Source organism: Perognathus longimembris, chromosome 20 (assembly GCF_023159225.1).
Source record: "Perognathus longimembris pacificus isolate PPM17 chromosome 20, ASM2315922v1, whole genome shotgun sequence".
NCBI lineage: Eukaryota > Metazoa > Chordata > Mammalia > Rodentia > Heteromyidae > Perognathus > Perognathus longimembris.
Genome location: NC_063180.1, coordinates 24,870,410 through 24,890,964, shown reverse-complemented (window position 1 = coordinate 24,890,964; position 20,555 = coordinate 24,870,410). Strand labels below are relative to the sequence as shown.

At 44.4% G+C, this 20,555-nt stretch overlaps 1 protein-coding gene and 1 long non-coding RNA gene across 2 annotated transcripts in view; both read right to left on the bottom strand.

Moving 5' to 3' along the window:
- Positions 1-10,820, bottom strand: part of LOC125339071 — a 21,345-nt gene extending 10,525 nt beyond the window's left edge. Inside the window, exon 1 of the long non-coding RNA XR_007208396.1 lies at positions 10,810-10,820. This is a non-coding gene — a long non-coding RNA (uncharacterized LOC125339071). The remainder of the gene's footprint in view (positions 1-10,809) is intronic.
- Positions 10,821-12,226: 1,406 nt separating this feature from the next.
- LOC125368127 (zinc finger protein 420-like) overlaps positions 12,227-20,555 on the bottom strand; it is a 77,430-nt gene continuing 69,101 nt past the window's right edge. Inside the window, exons 13-14 of the mRNA XM_048368982.1 lie at positions 14,424-14,544; positions 12,227-12,408 (exon numbers count right to left, since the gene is read on the bottom strand). Coding sequence (XP_048224939.1) covers positions 12,227-12,408; positions 14,424-14,544 — 303 coding nt within the window. The remainder of the gene's footprint in view (positions 12,409-14,423; positions 14,545-20,555) is intronic.

Below are 20,555 nucleotides of genomic sequence, written 5' to 3'. Positions count from 1 at the left end.
ATTTCTGAGAATGAACTAGAAGTGGGACAGAAGCTCCTCACCCACGGACAGCAGGTTCCTGTAGTTGTCCAGCATGACTTCCCTGTACAGAGCTCGCTGAGCCGGGGTCAGGCACCGCCACTGGTCCTGTGTGAACTCCACAGCCATGTCCTCAAATGTCAACTGTCCCCATGATGGAAAAGACAAAAGATAACAATGTGAGCATTTGTCTGTGGGCAACTGCCAATTCCTGGTCAAGAAACTGAGAGACCTAAGGTAACTGTTCTACTTCAGATATGAAAAGTGAGTGATTTTCAAAACACACTTTCAATCTTAGTGGAATTTTCAGAAGTATAACCTAGACACATGAAACTATGGTATGTCATTCCCAAAATAATTGTACACAATATGGTAAGAATAAAATAATATTAAAAAATAAGTTGAAATTTTACATATGATATATAAAAGACATCACCATAAGGATGTGTTTTTTGATTACTATGTTTTTTTCATACAGAATAAGCTGTGTATTGTTCTTACATGGAATCTTCTCATCTAAGTTTGTTTATATACATCTACGTTATATGTAGATATATTTATAAATGTATATGTGTATGTACACATATATACGCCTCACACTCTACAATGTACAATGAACTAAATATTGTCCCACTTTAGATTTTGATTCTTTTATGATCTTTAGTATGGATATATATGGTGCATTTTAAACGGTCTCTAGGGGCTGAGAATCCGGCTTAGATGTAGAGTACTTCCCTTGCATGCATGAACAGTTTGATTCCTCAGCACCACATAAACAGAAAAGCCTGAAGTGGTGCTGTGGCTCAAGTGGTAGAATTCTAGCCTGTGCCAAAAGAAGCCAAGGACAGTGCTCAGGCCCTGGGTTCAATCCCTACCATTGATAACAAAAATAAGTGTCCAGTAATGTCAGTGTTCTGGGTCCAAAAGCACACATCTTTTCTCTTAGCAAAAAGTAAAGTTTGGTCAACTTTCCTGGTAGCTTTTGTTGAAAAGAATTTATGGACTCCATAGCGTCTTCCACAATTCTGGGTGTTCCTGCAAAGTGTTTTCTGCAGAGCATTTTACCTACAAACCACATGATAGCATTTTTCTCAGCAGCTGCTAAAACTTCCCCAAAACAGATCATATTTTTGGACATGTATTAGTACATATATACTATTGCAATATTCTCTGTAGTCTGTCAGATCAGAATGGATATTAATACTAGAGTTTAAAGAAACCACACAAAACATTCCACTCAGGAAGACAGAACGAAATATTGCTGAATGAAGAAAGAAAATTCACCAAGCTCAACAGTGTTATCTTAGCGACTCAAAAGGTTTAGGGTCCTGGTTGAAACCAGCCTGGGCAGGGAAATCCATGAGACATTGCAGAGAATTGTAACCTCTTTGTATAAACACTTAATAAAACTTAAATTATATTAAATGACATTGTAGAATCAGGAACAATGATAAAATGAATGTACGTGCCATTATTTCAAGTGTATTATATGCTCTCTCCTATGTATTAGGAGAGGTATGTAGAGAGCTTTTAACTCCATGGTTTTGTTTATTTTCAGAAAAAATAAAGATGTGAGCAAGTATAGAATGAAATGAAAACCTGTGGAAGTGAAAGCCCCTTTCAGATCTGCACCTGTCAGGGCAATCCATCTCCGGCAGCAGAAGTGCAAGCCCTCCTCCCCACAATAGCCGATGAGGAGGGAAGCTGGGCTTTTTTATTCATGGTTAATGGACATTACTCCTTAACCCCTCTCCCTGCTACTTATTAGTGACAAAGAGCAAAATTACTCAGCATCCCAGTGAATAAAGCTATTAACAAGCAACCGTGTCATTGCCCTCACAGTAGAGATAGAAGGAATTGAAAGTTCTGTCACCTGAATCCACTGATTAATAATTGATGTAAAGCAGGATTCAAGCCACACCTGAATTCTATACTCTCCAAATAACTATGTCTCAATTTTCAAGAAAGGTTGGCCCTTTTCCTTCCAAGGCTGTGTTTGTTTGATTGTTTACTTTTGTGAATGCCAATTTTTGAGTCTGAAGTCATGGCTTGGGTACCATCATTGAGGGTTTTTGTTGAAGTCTAGTGCTTACCACGTGAGTGAAAGCTTCACTTCTTACGGTTGGTTGTGAATTAGAGATAACAGTGTAACTTGCCAGTGCCTGACACTAGTGCTCATAATCCTCGCTACTCTTGAGGCTGTGATCTGAGGATCAGAGTTCCAAGCCACCTGGGCAGAAAAAGTCCTGGTGAGACTCTACTCTTCAATGAACCACTCAAAACCAGCATTGGCACTGTGGCTCAAAGTAGCTCAGGACTCACCTTGAGAAAAATAGCTCAGAGACAGCTCTGAGGCTTTGAATTCAAGTTCACAAGTAATGAACAAAAATCGTCTCAGACAGTTCCCTGGCTGTTCTGGCTTTGAACCATGATCCTCAGATCTCAGCTTCCAGAGGAGCAAGGCATACGGTTGTGAGCCATGATCCCCTGTTTTGCAAGGCATTAGTTGAATTCTCATGCAGGATGAAACTCCCACCACACCATTCCTTCTCCACTGCTGTCGGAGGACCTAGTTCCAGTCCAAACAGCACCTTAAAATGCCTTTCCCATGTTTGGAACTCACTGCTTGCTGAAACACTTTGCACTCGCTTGAGTGAGCAATTCCTGGAGAGACTCTGTCCAGATAGAAGTGAGAGGAGGCGGACAGAATGGGGAGGACTTTCTCCTCAGTAGCGAGAAGATTCTCTAAGGATTCAGCTTGATGAGGAAAGAAGAAAAGCAGAAGAGAAAGTCCGTGGGAAATGCTCATCAGGCAGAGACAGAAGTAGAGAAGTCAGCGTTTTACAGTCCTATTATACATTTTTTTGTCTTAGAGCAGGACTGGAACTCCTATCTGATGCTTTCACTCCTTGGTCTGAGCTCTACCACCTGATCCAGGCCTCCAACCCCCATCCAGGTTTAGCCCTGTGACATTACAAGAGGGAGCAGGATCTGACCTTGACCTGGGCTGGAGTTTCCAGGGAAGCAGCCATTATTTCTTCCTCTTCCTCCTCCTTCCTCATGTTTCTGCTCTGGTCAGAGATGAGCTCACTAACCACTCCTTGCTCTGTAGGGTCTGCCTTTAAGACACTGGCAAAACCTCCTCACCTGCCCTACCACACCCACACGCAGCTGAGCCTGCTGCCGCTGGGCGGCAAAGGTCTCCCCATCCTGTTCTGTCCCCATATGCATTGGCAATGAGGAGCTTGGAACTGAAGACTGTGAAGAGGCTGAAATGGAGACTGAGGGGAGACCAGGAAGCCACACACCCACATCTAGAGGCCTGGCTCCCGCCCTCAGGCAGTCAGGACCAGGGCACTGATGCTCTGCCAGGCAGCGGATGGGTAGATTAGTGTCATCTATTTCCACTGGAGAGAATCAGTAAGTGACCAGGCACATGAGGAGCCTGGAGAAACCATGGTATCCCAGCAGCCAGGAGGGCAGCTTGGGAAGCCTGGGGCAGGGATAAGGAATCAGAAGTGAGAGGACATTTTCGGCAGCCAGGGTTGAGCTAGGCATGGGTGTTTCAGGGTTGCCGACTAGTGTTCTTGTTGTAACTCTTTCCCACTGTGAGTTTAAAGACTTCTGGGCTTGCTGAGTCAGAATGTGTGGAAGTTTGAAAGTCTGGAATCAAAATACTATTAGGCCTGCTTTGCCTGCTAACAGCTGGATTTGTTGGGCGTGGCCATCCCCTCTCCCTGGCCACAAACACCAGGAGGAAGTGAGGAGAGCTCTGCCCCTCTCTGTACAACCAGGGGACCTGGATTTCAGTGCCGGAAATGGAAGAATTTTAACTTGCTGTGCATGAGACACTGAAGATGGTGATAGTTTCCTGATATGGAGAGAAAGAATACAAAGAACAAATTTCTTTATATTAATGTTCAGTAATATATATTTAATCTTATTAAGAAGATGTTGTCCCGAGAGATGGCCATTTCAGAAATCAGGTTTTGAGTAAATTTCTCTTTGCACAGTGTCACTTTTTCTTTTACTTTCAGTAAGCTTGTTGAAAGAATTGCTGTTTGCAGGTGTCAGTATTGGGCCGAGCACAAGGTCTTCTGCTCCTGCTCATCTTTGCTCATCAGCCACAGCTCCACTTCTAGCTTACTTGCTAGTCATTTGCAGATAATTCTTTCAGATAATGCTCTCAGTCCAGGGTCACATTGAACTGTAGACATCAAATCTCAGTTTTCTTAAGAGCCAGGAATAAACGAGTGACCCTCTAGTGTCCAGTGATTTTACTAAACTAGTAATATGAGATTATTCAGCAGATGATTGCAAATTCGGAGTGTTTCTTGTGATCATTTTTTTGGGGTACAGATTTTAAATTTTCTATGATGACAATTCCACTTCATGTAAGAAATCCTTGAGGTGAGAGATAATTTCATGTGCTTGGTTGTTTTAATCAACAATATGCAGGGATGAAACCACCACAACCACCCCTGTTTGGGCTCAATTATATCTGTGTGTGTGTGTGTGTGTGTGTGTGTGTGCGCGCGCGTGTGCTTGCTGCCTCTTTGTAATTGTACATTAAATTATATGAAAAGTTGAAATGTTAGATTTTGACATAATCCTTTTTTCACTGTGTCATATTCCACCATGGAATATACTTCAGTAAATGCTGGTTGTGTCACTTTGAACGATAAACTGGTTAAACTGTTCTAACATGTGTTAACTAATTCCATCTTGGTTCTTTTCTTTTAACTTTCTGTGTTAGATAGTTCCCTATGGAGTCATGGAAATTATTGTTGAAACTCTGTCATTATAAATAAAATAGCAGCTCGTGTCAGTGGCTGACTCTTGTCATCCTAGTTACTGAGGAGGATCTGTAAAGCCTAGATGAAATATCAATACAATCTAAGTAATTTAGGTAGCCATAAGTCAATGGCGCTAGGATACTTTGAGTCATTACTTAAAATGTACCCATGGCCTTGCCAACATAATTGAGCTTGAATAGAAATGTTTTACTTTCCCACGCATAGGGAGTTGAAGTCAGTCCCTCTCAGCCACAGCCAACTATTAACAATATTAATGTTAGCATTGTCCCTGCTTCAGGTCCTCAGCTCTTCCCTTTAGCCCCCAGATTCACCCATACCTACTCACTCACTCCTACTCATTATTAAGACTTACCTACTTTCCCTTTAGCCACAGAGAGAAGCTGCCACCTGGATAAGGTGCAGAAGCTATGTAGCTCCCTCTCCCGTGGGAGCTGTGGCCCCACTAATAAACCATCTTCTCCTGTCTGTGATTATCTCCGTATGGTTTTTTGGGATGTCAGAGACATTTCCTTTCATTGGTATGGAAACTGAGGATAGGCCCCGGTTGATTTACTCCACCATTTCTGGGGGGGTCCAAGCTGCGCCCGTAATCTATTTTGCTATCCCTAAGTCCCTCAGAGGAACCCCGAGGTAACTACCTCTGACTGAGTACTCTACTTCCATCCACCACAACAAGGTCAGATTTGAACTTCCAACCAGGGTATGTGATCATTTTACCAGGGGCTCTGATCCGATTTTCCCTGGAGTTATAGGGCAGAGGCTTCAGAGCCATAAAAACAACAACAACAACAACAACAACAACAACAACAAAATCTTGGCACGAAGTTCCGAGCCCCACTCCCAGGGACCATTAGTCACAGGGCTAGGTAGGTCAAGGGAATCAGCATTTGTGGGTGATGACTCCATTGCTGTTTCTTCCCTCACAGTTGACTCCATTTTGAAGTCAACTGAACAGAGCCCCACTGGGACGAGGTGGGTTACCTCTAGTTCAGCTCTGCTGGTCACTCATCAGGTGGGCGACAGTCTAAAATGCTTCAGGAAAGCTGCTCAAGTTTGAGCCCAATCCTTAGCCTCATGCAATCAAATTTGACCCCAAATTTGGAACTCCATTTGGCCCCTTTATGTGACATGGGACCTCTGATATTGTATAGGACTTACATAACTTCTATGAGCACTCAGGCAGATGGATCTCTCTCTCTCTCTCTCTCTCTCTCTCTCTCTCTCTCTCTCTCTCTCTGTACATATATTCTGCCTACCTGCCTGGCTGTTATATAGGAGTGGCTGGTACCGGCTTCCAAAGGTAATGTTTGAAAGACACAGAGGAAGGTTTCTGCTCTTGTTATTGATGTTTGTTAAGCTTGGAGATTCAGTTAAATTCTGCTTGTTGTTGGCTAAATCCTATGTTTTCTCTAGCATTGACCATGTGGTGACAATAGAATTGAATTTAGAAAGGGCCAACCTCGTTCCATCAAGGTTCCAAAAACTCTTGGAGGTGGAGTCCCACCCACCCACCAGGTAATGGGCTGCCAAAGACCTTGCGGCAGGGCCTCAAGTGCCCAGATACTTAAAACACTTGCCACACTCCAGACACTCGAAAAATGTCTCCCTAGTGTAGATTTGCTGATGCTTCGGAACACAGAGTTCTGGCAAAAACTTAACTTATATTAAATGACATTGTAGAGTCAGGAACAATGATAAAATGAATGTATTATATGCTCTCTCCTATGTGTTAGGAGAGGTATGTAGAGAGGTATTATCTCTATGGTTTTGTTTTATTTTCAGAAAAAATAAAGACATGACCAAGTATAGAATGTAATGAAAACCTGCCAAACTGAGAGCCCCTTTCAGATCTGCACCTGTCAGGGCAATCCAACTCTGGCAAGCACAAGTGAAAGCCCTCCTCCCCAACAGAGGATGAGGGGGGAAGCTGGGCTTCTGTATTCATGGATAATGTACATAACTCCCTAAGCCCTCTGCCTGCTACTTATTAGTGACAAAGAGCAAATTAACCATAGATATCTATACTGATGTTCTTTTGGCCAGCCTCAGCATCCCAGTGAATAAAGTTATTAACAGGAAACATTGTCATTGCCCTGACATTAGAGATCAAAGAAACTGGAACAACTTTCACCTGAATCCACTGATTAAAGCAGGATTCAAGCCACACCTGCTTTCTATATTCTCCAAATACCTGTGGGTCTCAATTTTCAGGCAAGGTTGGCCATTTTCTTTCTAAGGCTGTGTCTGTTTGATTGTTTACTTTTGTGAATGCCAATTTTGGGGTCTGAACTCATGGCTTGGGTACTGTCATTGAGGGTTTTTGCTGAAGTCTAGTGCAGGACCACTTGAGCCACAGCTTCACTTCTAGTGGTTGGTTGTGAATTAGAGATAACTGGCTGGGGATATAGCCTAGTGGCAATAGTGCCTGCCTCGGATACACGAGGCCCTAGGTTCGATTCCCCAGCACCACATATACAGAAAATGGCCACAAGTGGCGCTGTGGCTCAAGTGGCAGAGTGCTAGCCTTGAGCGGGAAGAAGCCAGGGACAGTGCTCAGGCCCTGAGTCCAAGGCCCAGGACTGGCCAAAAAAAAAAAAAAAAAAAAAAAAAAAAAAGTGAATTAGAGATAACAGTGTAACTTGCCAGTGCCCGATGCTAGTGCTCGTAATCCTCACTGCTCTTGAGGCTGTGATCTGAGGATCAGAGTTCCAAGCCACCCTGGCAGAAAAAGTCCTGGTGAGACTCTACTCTTCAATGAACCACTCAAAACCAGCATTGGTGCAGTGGCTCAAAGTAGCTAAAGACTCACCTTGAGAAAAATAGCTCAGAGACAGCACCCAGACTCTGAATTCAAGTTCACAATTAACAAACACAAAACATCTCACAGCTTTTCTTGGCTGTTCTGGCTTTGAACCATGATCCTCAGATCTCAGCTTCCAGAGGAGCAAGGAGTACAGTTGTGAGCCACGATTCCCTGTTCTGCAAGGCATTAGTCTGAATTCTCATGCAGGATGAAACTCCCACCACACCATTCCTTCTCCACTGCTGTCGGAGGACCTAGTTCCAGTCCAAACAGCACCTTAAAATGCCTTTCCCATGTTTGGAGCTCACTGATTTCTGAAGCACTTTGCAGTCATGTGAGTGAGCAATTCCTGGAAGGACTGTCCAGATAGAAGGGAGAGGAGGAGGACAGCATGGGAAGGACTTTCTTCTCAGCAGGGATTAGGCTTGATCAGGAAAGAAGAAAAGGAGAAGAAAAAGTCCATGGGATATGCTGGTAAGGCAAAGAGACAGAAGTAGAGAAGTCAGCACTTTACAGTCTTCTATTATACTTTTTTTTTTTGTCTTAGAGCAGGACTGGAACTCCTATCTGATGCTTTCGATTCTAGGCCTGAGCTCTACCACCTAATCCAGGCCTCCAACCACCATCCTGGTTTAACCCTGGGACATTCCAAGAGGTAGCAGGATCTGACCTTGACCTGGGCTCGAGTTTTCAGACAAGCAGCCATGATTCTTCCGCCATTACACCATGCCAGGTGTCTGTTCTGTACATGTCCTGTCTCCCATCTCCTGGACCTGCTCTGCTCCTGGCATCCCACTTCAGCTCCCCATTGGAGCTGAACTGGTTTCTCAAAATGTGGATTCTCTGTTTCCTTGCCATATAATCTGTGAAAATTTTTATTTCCTGGAAAACTTTTTGTTTCCTAACTGACCACATGGTTCTAAAATATGGGCAAAGTAATGTCATTTTGCCAGTGGAATTTCAGAAAACTTACCTGGCCAATTAAAAAAAAATTCTAAGCGTGCCCCAAAGCTTGTACACAACTGTTTCTCAGTAAAATATGTAAAAAAAAACAAACACCCAAACTGGTATCCTGGTTTCAAAATTAATTGCTTTTGACTACGTTTTTTAACTTACTTTAAGTCTTGTGTTAAACTGATCCCGGCATACTGTGGGTGGAATCACAGTGAACAGCCTGGAGGCAATCCTTACTCCAATCACCAGACTCGAAGCCAAAATAAAAAACAAAAACCCAGGCTTTAAACCCAAACTGCTAATGTTTGGGTACAAGTAAATATGTCTAAGAAAAACTCCAAAAGATTCAAATATGCAGCACATGGTCTAAGTACAATGATGCAAAACCAGTGTTATTCTTCATGTCCATCTATGCTAAAAGTGGTAGTGTGCTATCCATTAGCAAAAGAAGCCCAGGGATACTGCCCAGGTCCTGAGTTCAAGTCTCAGCAGTAGCAAAGAAAAAAAAGAAGAAGGCAGCGGTGGCTATTCACTGAGAAAGTCAGTTTCTTGGACACTGTGAAGTTCCTTTCAAGACGCCTAATTTCTCACGTGTTATAAGATAACTTTATAACAGCTCCTGGAGTGTGGGTCAGGGCTACCTGTGCTGGCTGATGGTGGGGCCACACCCATCGAGGGATTTCCACCTTCACCCTGTTTGTTCAACTCTAGCTCTGAAAGGTGTGGCTGCCCTCCCTGCTCACACTTCCTCCCTTAAATGACCTCCTCTGCTGTCCTCCCAGTTCTGCCCTTCACAGTGTTGCCTGGGCTTCCCAGGTAGGGTCCCTGTGCCCACCCCCCCAGTGCCTCCCATGCTGATACTGCTGGAAGAATCAGGAACATCAGGGTCCAGGCCCCCAATCCTCCACCTGCCCTGCCCCATGTACCCCAGGCCACCAGTCCAGACCTGACCACTCCACCGCCCTCACCAACCCCCAGCCCCGAGCCCCGAGCCCATCCACCAGGCAAGGCCGCTGCCTTCTGGAATTCATCCTCTCCCAGCATGCAGTGCTCGCAGAATGAAAGGGTTCACCCCAGAGGCCTCTTTGAAATAGAGTCCAATGAGCAGAGATTCCTGGAACCAGGAGCTTCCCTCAGGTTTTCCCAGCATGCAGCGCAACAGTGGCCTATGGGACTCCATGGTCCCCAGGAGCCTCTGGTCCCCTCTGAAGAGTTCTTTCTCTGGCCCACAAATGCTGAGAGATTGGCTGCGCAGAAAGATTTAACAATTTTTTGTGTGTACTGGTCTTGGGGCTTGAACTCAGGGACTCTGTGCTGCTCCTTCTGTCTCAGCCTGACCATCCACTCCAGTTAGCTGGTCCCATGGTCCCATGTGAACATGCAATATCAGTGGGCCAATGAACACTGAGGCACGTCAGTGCACAGGAACCCCTGCTACAGCCACTGTAGGGGAAGACAAGATGCCCTTTCAGGATGAGTGTGGATCTTCTCAGTCACACATCTTTCAGCCCTGGACCAAGAGATTTAAAGGCTTCATTATAGGGGACCCCAGAATCTTGGGGAGACATCTTATCATGGCAGACCCTGGCTGCCTCTTTGTTCTCTAGCAATTTGAGAATAGAGATAAACTAGAGATCCCTGCTAGGTTCACAGTGCATTTATTGACATTCAGACATCCAACTTTAAAAGCCTCTCCCTAGTAAAGGGAATTAGGTAATAAAATGAATCACAACAAATTAAGTATCTGTATATTTGTTGTGTGGTACCTCATTAAAACAGATTATATATTCACAAATTACACCTGATGAAACTGGTTAATTAAACCTTTTCATCCCTTGACCTTAAAACTCAGTGCCCCGAGATTTACCTGAGCAACTGCAGATTTGAGATACATTTAGTTCTAGAAATAGAATTTTTTTCACTCTTAACTGGTGACTGAAAATATTTATTATTCCACAACAAATATTTTTGAATATTCTAACCATTCCTACTTGAAATAGGCATCAATGTGTCCATGTTCAGGCTAGTTTTTTTCATTAATTAAACATTGACAATTTCCTTCACTTCTTCATCTCGTGTCCTGTGGACTATACTGGAACTTCTTTTGCTCAAGGATGCAGTTCCACCACTTGAGCCATTATCATCCTTCTGTTTTCTTTTATTCATGATTAATTGGACATAAGAGTCTCATGGGCCTTCCTGCCCACCTGTCTTCACACCGCCATCCTCAGATCTCAGCTTCCTGGGCAGCTCAGATTGCAAATGGGAGCCACCAAGTCCAGGGCCTGGCCAAGTCCATTGTTTTTGTTGGGTTACTTTTGATCTAAAGGCTCAAATTTTCTACGTTAACATTCCACTACTGAAGAAATGCCCCCCAAATCCGAGTTCCCCTCTTCTCTTGGTTTCTTGGCATTGTAACTCAGAATCTCATGTCTGTCAATTCATATTGCTGTCCACACTTGACCTTCTGTATAGATTCTTGTGTTTTAGCCAACTGGAGAGGGGTCAGGTGATGTGCTCCATCTCCTTCCTGTCTGTCTTTTCTCCTTCATAGTGTGTGTGCTGGACTCTAATGCCAGGGGTGTGGCAGGAGGCTTTTCTGAATTCTCAATGTTTGTAGGTTTCATTCACTGTGGCTTCCTCTGTGTTTCTTCCAGCTTGAGTAGTGTGGAAAGACCATCCCTCATTTTCTGAATGTTAGGGTTCCAATGGATTGTGGATTTTCTCATGTCTCCTCAAGTGTGAACTCTGTATAAATGATTTGCCACATGAATGGCTTTTGTAGGGTCTGTTCCCAGTGTGGCCTCTCTGGTCAACTCTGAGGGTGGAGCTGTTTTTGAAAAGATTTGTGGCACTGTTCACATGTGTAGGTTTTCTCTCTAGTGTGTGTCCTCCCATGTTCTTTCCGGTTGGAGATATAGCAGAAAGTCATACCACAGTGTTTACACTCATGAGCTTTCTCCCGGTGTGGTTTCTCTGGTGTATCCTAAGGGTGGAGCTGGATGTGAAGGATTTGTGGCACTGTTCACATGTGTAGGGTTTCTCTCCCGTGTGTGTCCTGCCATGTTTTTTCAGGTTCTTGACAGACCAGAAGGTCTTGCTGTACACTTTGCACTCATAAGGTCTCTCCCTGGTGTGGGTTCTCTAGTGTTGCTTAGATGTTGAGATAAGTTTAAAGGCTTTGTCACAGTGGGGACACTGGTAAGGTCTCTCTCCAGTGTGGATTCGCTGGTGTCTGATCAGATCCCCATGCAGTGTGAAGGATATGTCACATGCATTGCAGCTGTGGGGTTTTTCTCCTGTGAGGAGCATTTGGTGTTTTTTAAGATGTAAACATTTTGGAAAGGCTTTGCCACATACAAGACATGGGAATGGCCTCTCTCCTGTGTGTGTTCTCTCATGTGCCATCAGCGTGGAGACATGTCTAAATAACTTGTCACAATCTTTACCCTGGTAGGGTTTCTCTGCAGCATGGATTCTCTTGTGTGTCTGAAGATCTGAATTCCATCTAAAGGATTTGCCACACACCTGGCACCAGTAGGGATTCTCTCTCATGTGACCTCGGAAATGTCTCCTACTACTGGACAGATACTGAAAACACTCGCCACAGTGCAGACCCTTGAAAAGTTTCTCCCTAGTGTAGATTTGCTGATGCTTCCGGAACACAGAGTTCTGGGCAAATTGTTTTCCCACAGTCTTTACATTCATAGGGTTGCTTTTCACACTGGATTCTCTGGTACAGAGTGAGGGCAGAGAGTTTCCTGAAGTTTCTCCTACATGCCTTCCCTGGGTACTGTGTCTCTGCAGACTGCTCATCTGAGAAAGCAAGAAAAAGAAACTTATAGCTCACGCCTGTCATTCAAGCCAGTCAGGAGGCTGAGATCTGAGGATTGGGGTTGAAAGTCAGCCCAATGATGAAAGTCTGCAAGGTTCTTTGTGTCCATTAAGCCACTAAAAAAGTAGAAGGGGAGCTATGGCTCAGGAGCTAGAGAACTAGCCTTGAGCACAAGAGGCTCAAGGACTTGACACTGGCCCTGAGATCACTTCCCAGGCCTGGCCAAGGAAAAAACCCACAACAGACATTTCTTGGTTAGGAAAATATTGCAATCCCAATTTCTGCTTCCTGTTTAACTTCCCTTTGGACGTGTGTTCTTGGGATGCTGTTCAGTTCATTTCTACTTATCTATAGTTTTTCCTGATGGTTGCTTTCTCTTTTGTCTTCAGGGCTCTTTTCATTGCTCCAGATATGTGATGAGGTCTGGTTTGGAGACATCAAAACCTGGGCATTGAAAAAGTAGGAAGATATTTGCACTGGAGTCCACAAGAGTATATGGCCAGTTTGTATGCACCTGGAGTGTAGCTACAGACTGGCCATTTGTGGTAACCAGGTCCTATGTGCAATTTCCACCCACAGTTTTCAGCATCCTGCTGCCAGTAAGTCAAATGTGCAGGTTGACCTGGAGCTGCTGAGCTGTGGGACGCAGTGTCCTATGTCACTGAATTGCTGGCATTCCCACTCAGCTCTGATGGGCACGCAAGCTGGGTGCCAGTGGCTCATGCCTGTAAGCTTCCCTTCTCAGTGGATTGAGAACAGAATAATCAGAGGTGACAGCCAGCCGGTGGAGAAAAGTCTGTAAAACTACACCTCTAATTATCCAGCAAGATTGTCATATGGATTTTTGGTAAAGAACATCCACAAGAAAGCAAATCTTCTGAGAGTGCAAGGCATATACGTACATAAGGACACACACACACACACACACACACACACACGCCAAAATAAATTGTAGCATTCATTTACCTTCAAAAGTGGAAGGAAGGTCGGTGGTTTTGGCCTAGTGTTAGAGTGATTGCCTCCCATACATGAAACGCTGGTGTTAATTCCTCTGTACCACACGTATAGAAAAAGGTAGAACGGGCACTGTGCCTCGAGTGGTAGAGTGCTAGCCTAGAGCAAGAAGAACCCAGGAACAGTGCTTACACCTGGAATCCAAGGCCAAGGACTGGCAAAAAAGAAAGAAAGAAAGAAAGATAGAAACAAACAAAAAACCCACGATCAGAAGTTATACAAGTGTTATTTTCTTTTATTTCTTCCTTTTTATTGGTTTTGTGGTTGATCTCTAGAACTGTGTTCTGTCCCTGAGCTGTTTCAGTGAAAGTTAGCACTCTACCACTTTGAGTCACAACTGCACTTCTACTTTCTATGGGGTTATTTGGAGATAATAGGGAGACCAACTTTTCTGTCTAGGCAGGCTTTAAGCCAAGTCTTTAGATCTCAGCCTCTTCATTAGCCAGGAGTACAGGTGTCAGCCACCAGTTCCTGGTTGACAAGTGTGTGTGTGTGTGTGTGTGTGTGTGTGTGTGTGTGTGTATGTGGGGGGTGGTGTGGTGTGTGTGTGTGTGTGTGTGTGTGTGTGTGTGTGTGTTACAGCTACCCATTGTCAGGATTTTTCAAAATGAGGTTATCTGAGATGCACTTGCACTAAGCAGGCACCGCTTTTATTTTTTCTTTTACTTTTGGAATATCCTGGGTCTTCACCTCAGGGCCTGGTTACACTCTCTTTTTTTGTGATCAGTTTTTTGTGCTCAAGGCTAGTACTGTCCCATTTGAGCTACAGCTCCACAGATGGCTTCTGGTGGTTAATTACAGAGGAGAGGCTGATAGACTTTCATTCCTGGACTGGCTTGAGGCACGATCCTCAGATCTCAGCCTTTTGAATAGCTGGGATTACAGGCAGGAGCCACCAGTACTCAGCAAAGATGGGCCTGATATGAAATATTCTGCAAGGGAATTCTGAGAATGAACTAGAAGTGGGACAGAAGCTCCTTACCCACAGACAGCAGGTTCTTGTAGTTGTCCAGCATGACCTCCCTGTACAGAGTCCGCTGAGCCGGGGTCAGCCACCGCCACTCATCCTGGGAGAACTCCATGGCTACGTCCTCAAATGTCAACTGTCCCCAGGAAGAAAAAGACAAAAGATCACATGTGAGCATTTGAACTTGAGTAAGTTTCTATATGTGGTATGGGAAACTGAGAAAAGTAAGGTTATGGTTCTGCTATAGTTGAGCAAAACTTGTGATTTTTAAATACACACTTTCTTTCTTTTTTTTTTTTGGCCAGTCCTAGGGCTTGGAGTCAGGGCCTGAGCACTGTCGCTGGCTTCTTCTTGCTCAAGGCTAGCACTCTGCTACTTGAGCCACAGCGCCACTTCTGGCCATTTTCTGTATATGTGGTGCTGGGGAATCGAACCCTGTGCTTCATGTATAGATGCAAGCACTCTTGCCACTAGGCCATATCCCCAGCCCTAAATACACACTTTCAAAGTTCTTGGTTTCCCATGGGTATAACTGAGCACATGAAAATATGGTATCACATTCTCAAAACCATTGTACACAATATAATAAGAATAGAATAAGAAATGAGAACAAGATGAAATTGTATATATGATATAAAATTATGGTATCAAGATAAGAATTTTTTTTTTTTTTTTTGGCCAGTCCTGGGCCTTGGACTCAGGGCCTGAGCACTGTCCCTGGCTTCTTCCCGCTCAAGGCTAGCACTCTGCCACTTGAGCCACAGCGCCGCTTCTGGCCGTTTTCTGTATATGTGGTGCTGGGGAATCGAACCTAGGGCCTCGTGTATCTGAGGCAGGCACTCTTGCCACTAGGCTATATCCCCAGCCCAAGAATTTGTTTTTTGATTACTATATTTTATGTCACACAGCACTAGGAGTCTATTGTTTTGACATGGAATCTCTTAGTCCAATGTGTGTGTATGTGTATATATATAAATATATGTATGTGTATATGTGTGTATGCATATATATACCTCACATTTTACAATGTACTGCAGTAAGTATTGTCCAACTTTTGATTTGATTCCTTTTAAAAGGTTTAATTTGGATTTGCATGGTATGTTTAAAAAGGTTTCTTTGAGCTAGGAACTGGTGTTTCACAACTGTAATCCTAGCTACTCAGAAGACCGAGGTATGAGGGAGGTGGTTCAAAGCTAGTCCAGGCAGTGAAGTCCATTAACTATTACCTCCAATGAACCACCAGATCATTGGAAGTGAAGCTGTGCCTCAAAGTGGTAGAGCACCAGCCTTGAGTGAAAGTGCTCTGGGACAGTGCCCAAGCTTTAAGTTCAAGCCCTATAGGGACAAAAAAAAGTCTCTGGTGATATCACTCTTCCAGGTCCAAAAGCAGACATTTGCCTAGCCATAAGTGAAGAGTTTCCTCAAGGTCACCAGTGGATTTTGTTGAAAATGATTAATGGATTGGGTAACATCTTCCACATTTACTGGGGGTTCCAAGAAACAGTTTACTGTGGAGCATTTTATCTACAAACCACAGAAAACCATTTTTCTCAGCAGCTCATAAAACTTTGTCCAAAATGGATCATATTTTGGGACATAGAAACAGGCTTGTTATGTAGAAAAATATTGAAATATTCTCTGTATTCTATCAGACCAGAATGGATTAAAACTAGAATTGAAAAGAAACTACAAATAATATTTCAACACAGGGATCCTGAACAACATACTGTTGAATGATGAGTCGCTGAGGAAAGAAGGTATATTCAGAAAGCTCACAACTGCTATCTTACCTACTCAGAATATTTAGAAACATGGCTAAAATCAACCATGGTAGGGAAGTCCATGAGATATGGCAGAGAATTGTAACGAATTGTATATGACCTTACCTACACTTAACTTGTATTAAAATACATTGTAGAGAACAGAACAATGATAACAACAAAATAAGTGCTAAAACTTCTGGTATATTATAGGCACTATGCTATTTATTAGGATTTAAAAATATAGAGATAGCTTTTAACTATGTCTCTTGTTATTAATTTCTGAAAACTCAAAGATGTAACCAAGTATACAATGAAATGAAACATGCAGAGTGGAGAGATGCTTTCAGATCTGCACCTGTCAGGGAAGTTCATCTCCATCAAGCACAGGTGAGAGCCCTCCTCCCCACACCAGGGCCCAGAGAAGAGAAAGGAATGAGCATGGGAGCTGGTCTTCTGTATTGAAGGTTAACACACATCACAGTAGAAGCTGTCTGCTGGCTACTTATTACTGGCAAAGAGACAAATAACCATGGATATCTATGTGGAGGGTATTTGGCCCAGACTCATCATCCCAGTGTATAAAGTAATGATCAGCTAAGATTGTCATGGCCCTGACATTGGAGATCAAAGAAATAGAATGATCTCTATCACCTGAATCCACTCATTAATAATGAATTTAAAGCCGGTTTCCAGCCACACTTGATTTCTATTTTACACAAATTCCTGTAAGTCTCAGTGTTTTTACACTTAGCATCTGAGAAATCAGACATCTTCTAAATCCTCTTCATTTTCTGAGCTATTTTAAGCAACAGGTGCCTTTTGGTTTCAAAGCTTCCCCAGCCCTTTTAAAAATGAGTGCTAAATCTGGGGCTTGAACTCATGGCCTGGGTACTGTCATTGAGTTGTTTTGTTGAAGTTAGTGCTCCACCACTTGAGCTACAGGTTTACTGTTTCTCATTTGGTGATGAATTGGATATAACACGCTACTGTGCTGGGCACTGGTGGCTCATGCCTGTAGTACTTGCTACTCAGGAGACTGAGACCTGGGCAGAAAGAGTCCCCATGAGACACTAATCCTAAATTCACAGCCATTGGAGCTGTCCTCCAAATTGGTTGAGCACTAATTTCGAGCAAAAGGGCTTAGAGAACTCACCAAGGCTTTCAGTTCAAGGTCACAACAAATGATAACAGCAAGAAAAAAATCTCACAGATTTTCTGGTCTGGCCTGATCCTCAGATTCTGAGGAGCAAGGATTACAGGTGTGAGGCATGGCGCCCAATTCTCTAAGGGCATTAATGGAAATCCTCACCGGGGATGAAACTATCACCACCCATTTCCTTCTCCATGGGTGGTGAAGAACCAAGATGCACTGCAACAGCATCCTGCAATGCCAGTCCCATGTTCAGAGCTCACAGCCTGCTGACACACTTTGTAGTCGTGAGAGGGAGTGATTCCTGGTGAGAATCTGTCCAGAGAGAAGTGGAGGAGGATGACAGAATTGTGAGAATGCTCTCCTCAGCAGAGAGAAGTATCTCTAACAGTTGGCTTGATGTGGGAATAAGAGAAGCAGAAGGGAAAGTCCATGGAAGATGCTCATCATGCATGGAGCAGAAGTGGAAACACCAGTTTTCCAGTACTCTCCTTTTCCTTTCTTGTCTAAGAGTAGGACTCCTATATGTATCTGATGCTTTCACTCTGCACAGAGCTCCATCCCCAGAGACACTTCTACAACCCCATGCATATTGAACCATGTGACATTCCAGGAGGAAGTTGGGATTTGACCCTGACCTGGGCCGGTGTTTCCTGGGAAGCAGCCATCACTTCCTCCTCTTCTTCCTCCCTCCGTGGGTGTCCTGCTTCCCTCAGATGAGCTTAATCAACCACTCCTTGCTCTGTAGGGTCTGCTTTTAAGTCATTGGCAAAACCTCCTCAGCTGCCTTTCCACACCCACATGTGAAGGGGTCTGGGGGCTGCTGGGGGTGCAGAGTTAGGAGGTGTGGAAGTTGGAAGTCTGGATAATCCTGCCATTCAGCCTTGTGCATGGCCTTAGCAGGGTTGGTTGGGCTTGTGCATCATGTCTCCTAGGCACACCCACCAGGGGTACATTAGGCCAAGTGTGCTCTTTTGGCACCAGAAGTGGACCTACCTTTCAGTGGGAGAATTGGAAGAATTTTAATTGGCTGTGCACAGGGCGCTGTGGATGGCCACAGTTATCTGAACTTGGGTAAAGAATTTAAAGAACAAGAGCCTTTATAATAATTTTTGAAATAATGTAAGTGTATTGTTACTGTGAAGGTGTTATTCTGAGGCCTGACCATTTCAGAAGTCAGTGAATAAGAGCATTTCTTAGTAGACAATGTCACTTTTTCCTTTGTGTCCAATAAGCTTTTCGAATCATTTGGCGTTTGTGTCTGCCAATATCTGGGCTCCAACTGCAGGCCCTGTGCACTTGCTCACCTTCTTTGCTCATCACCCACAACTCTACCTCTCCCTTTATTTTTAGTTAATGGCAGATAAGTGTTTCAGAGGATTCTGTCAACCTAGGGTGTCATGGAACCACAGTCCTCTGATCTCAGCCTTCTGAGGATCTAGGAGGAAAGCAGTGACCCACCAGAGTCCAGTGATCCTATTAAACTAGTAATATTAGTTTAGACAGCAGGCAATGTCAGTTCTGAATGCTTTGTGGTGATTATTTTTTGGGTGGTGGTGATTTTAAATATTGAAGGATGACGTGAGATACCCTCAAGGAAGAAGTCCCTGAGGTGATAGCAAGGTTCATGTGTTTGCGTGTTTGTCTCTACAGTGTCCTGGAAGGAAAGCATCATCTTAAGTCAATAACATGTATATTATCTATTGAAATCCAGCACTTTTTTTTTTTTAAAGGAAATGACCCAACACCAGTCTTCCTGGCTACCACTTCTCTGCACACAATGCATTACTCCCTATATTGGGCAAATTTATTTATTTATTTATTTATTTATTTATTTATTTATTTATTTATTTATATTTTTTTGGCCAGTCCTGGGCCTTGCACTCAGGGCCTGAGCACTGTCCCTGGCTTCCCTTTGCTCAAGGCTAGCACTCTGCCACCTGAGCCACAGCGCCCCTCTTGTCCGTTTTCCATATATGTGGTGCTGGGGAATCAAACCAAGAGCTTCATGTGTAGGAGGCAAGCGCTCTTGCCACTAGGTCATATTCCCAGCCCTATTGGGCAAATTTATTTTCCTAAAGTTTCCCTGAGATACTGTTTGCCACACTCCTTGCCAAGATGACAATGGCTTCACCTCCTTTGTGCATTGGTGCATCATGATCTGCAGTGAGATCTCCTTTGCCAGGCTGAGGAGCCTGGGTCTTCTTCCTGGGAGGTCTGACCTACAACCCCTAGGAAAACACCCAGAGTCTGAGAAGAAGCCAAGAGCACAGGCTGGGCCTGGTTCCAGGCCCTGTTCCTCAGCATGCTGGCCCCACCCACATCACACTGATCCCACCCCTCAGCACCCTAAGTTTCCCCCATCAAGCTGGTACTTCCCCTCACCACCCTGCCTCATTCCCTGTCATCCGGGTCTCCTCTATTTTCCTGGCCTTTTCCATATCACCCTCTCTCTGCCATCATAATCTTGCCTCTACCTCTCATCACCCTAGTCCCTAGATACCTGGTCCTTCCCATAAATTCGCTCTTGCCTCCCTCCAACACCTGGACCTCACCCCTCAGAGCCCAGTACAGCCCATCAGGGACCTGGCCCAACCCATAGAAACACTGCCCCAGCCCCTCCAGGCCAAGTGATTGCCTGTCCCCTCTACACCCTAAACTTGCAGTTCAGCACCCTGACTCTGACCCTCAACTTGAGCCCCACTTTAGCATCCTTGCTTCAGGCCAGTGGCCACTGGGAGGCCTGGGGTCTGCCAAGGCTTCATCCCTTTTGCCAGTATACCCCAGGCAAAGTTCTGTCCAATTCCTCTCTTTCCTAGGCCTGCCTCCTTGCCAAATCAGATTCTTCCCAGCCCACTCTGTGTAAGCAGCCCAAGCCTGGGTCTTTTCCCTAGTCTAGCCTCTTTAAGGCCACACCTACCTTTTTGAGCATCCAATCACTGGTCCTTTAAACCTCCTTTCCTTCTGGCCCTGCCCAGTCTCTGCTCTCCACTGGGCTTTGGCCCAAGCTCTCTCCTTTGTCACTGCCCTTCTGACCTGTCCCCCTTCCTTCCTTGGTGCTAGTGGCTCTCCCTGCAGACCTTGAAGAGGATGACTTAAATGATTTGACACATGTGTGGCATTTGTAAAGATGTCCACAGGGTGGCTTCTCTGGTGTCTTCTAGGGCTGGACATGTATTTGAAGAATTTGTGGCACTGCTCACATTTGAAGACATTCTTACTAGGGTAGGTTTT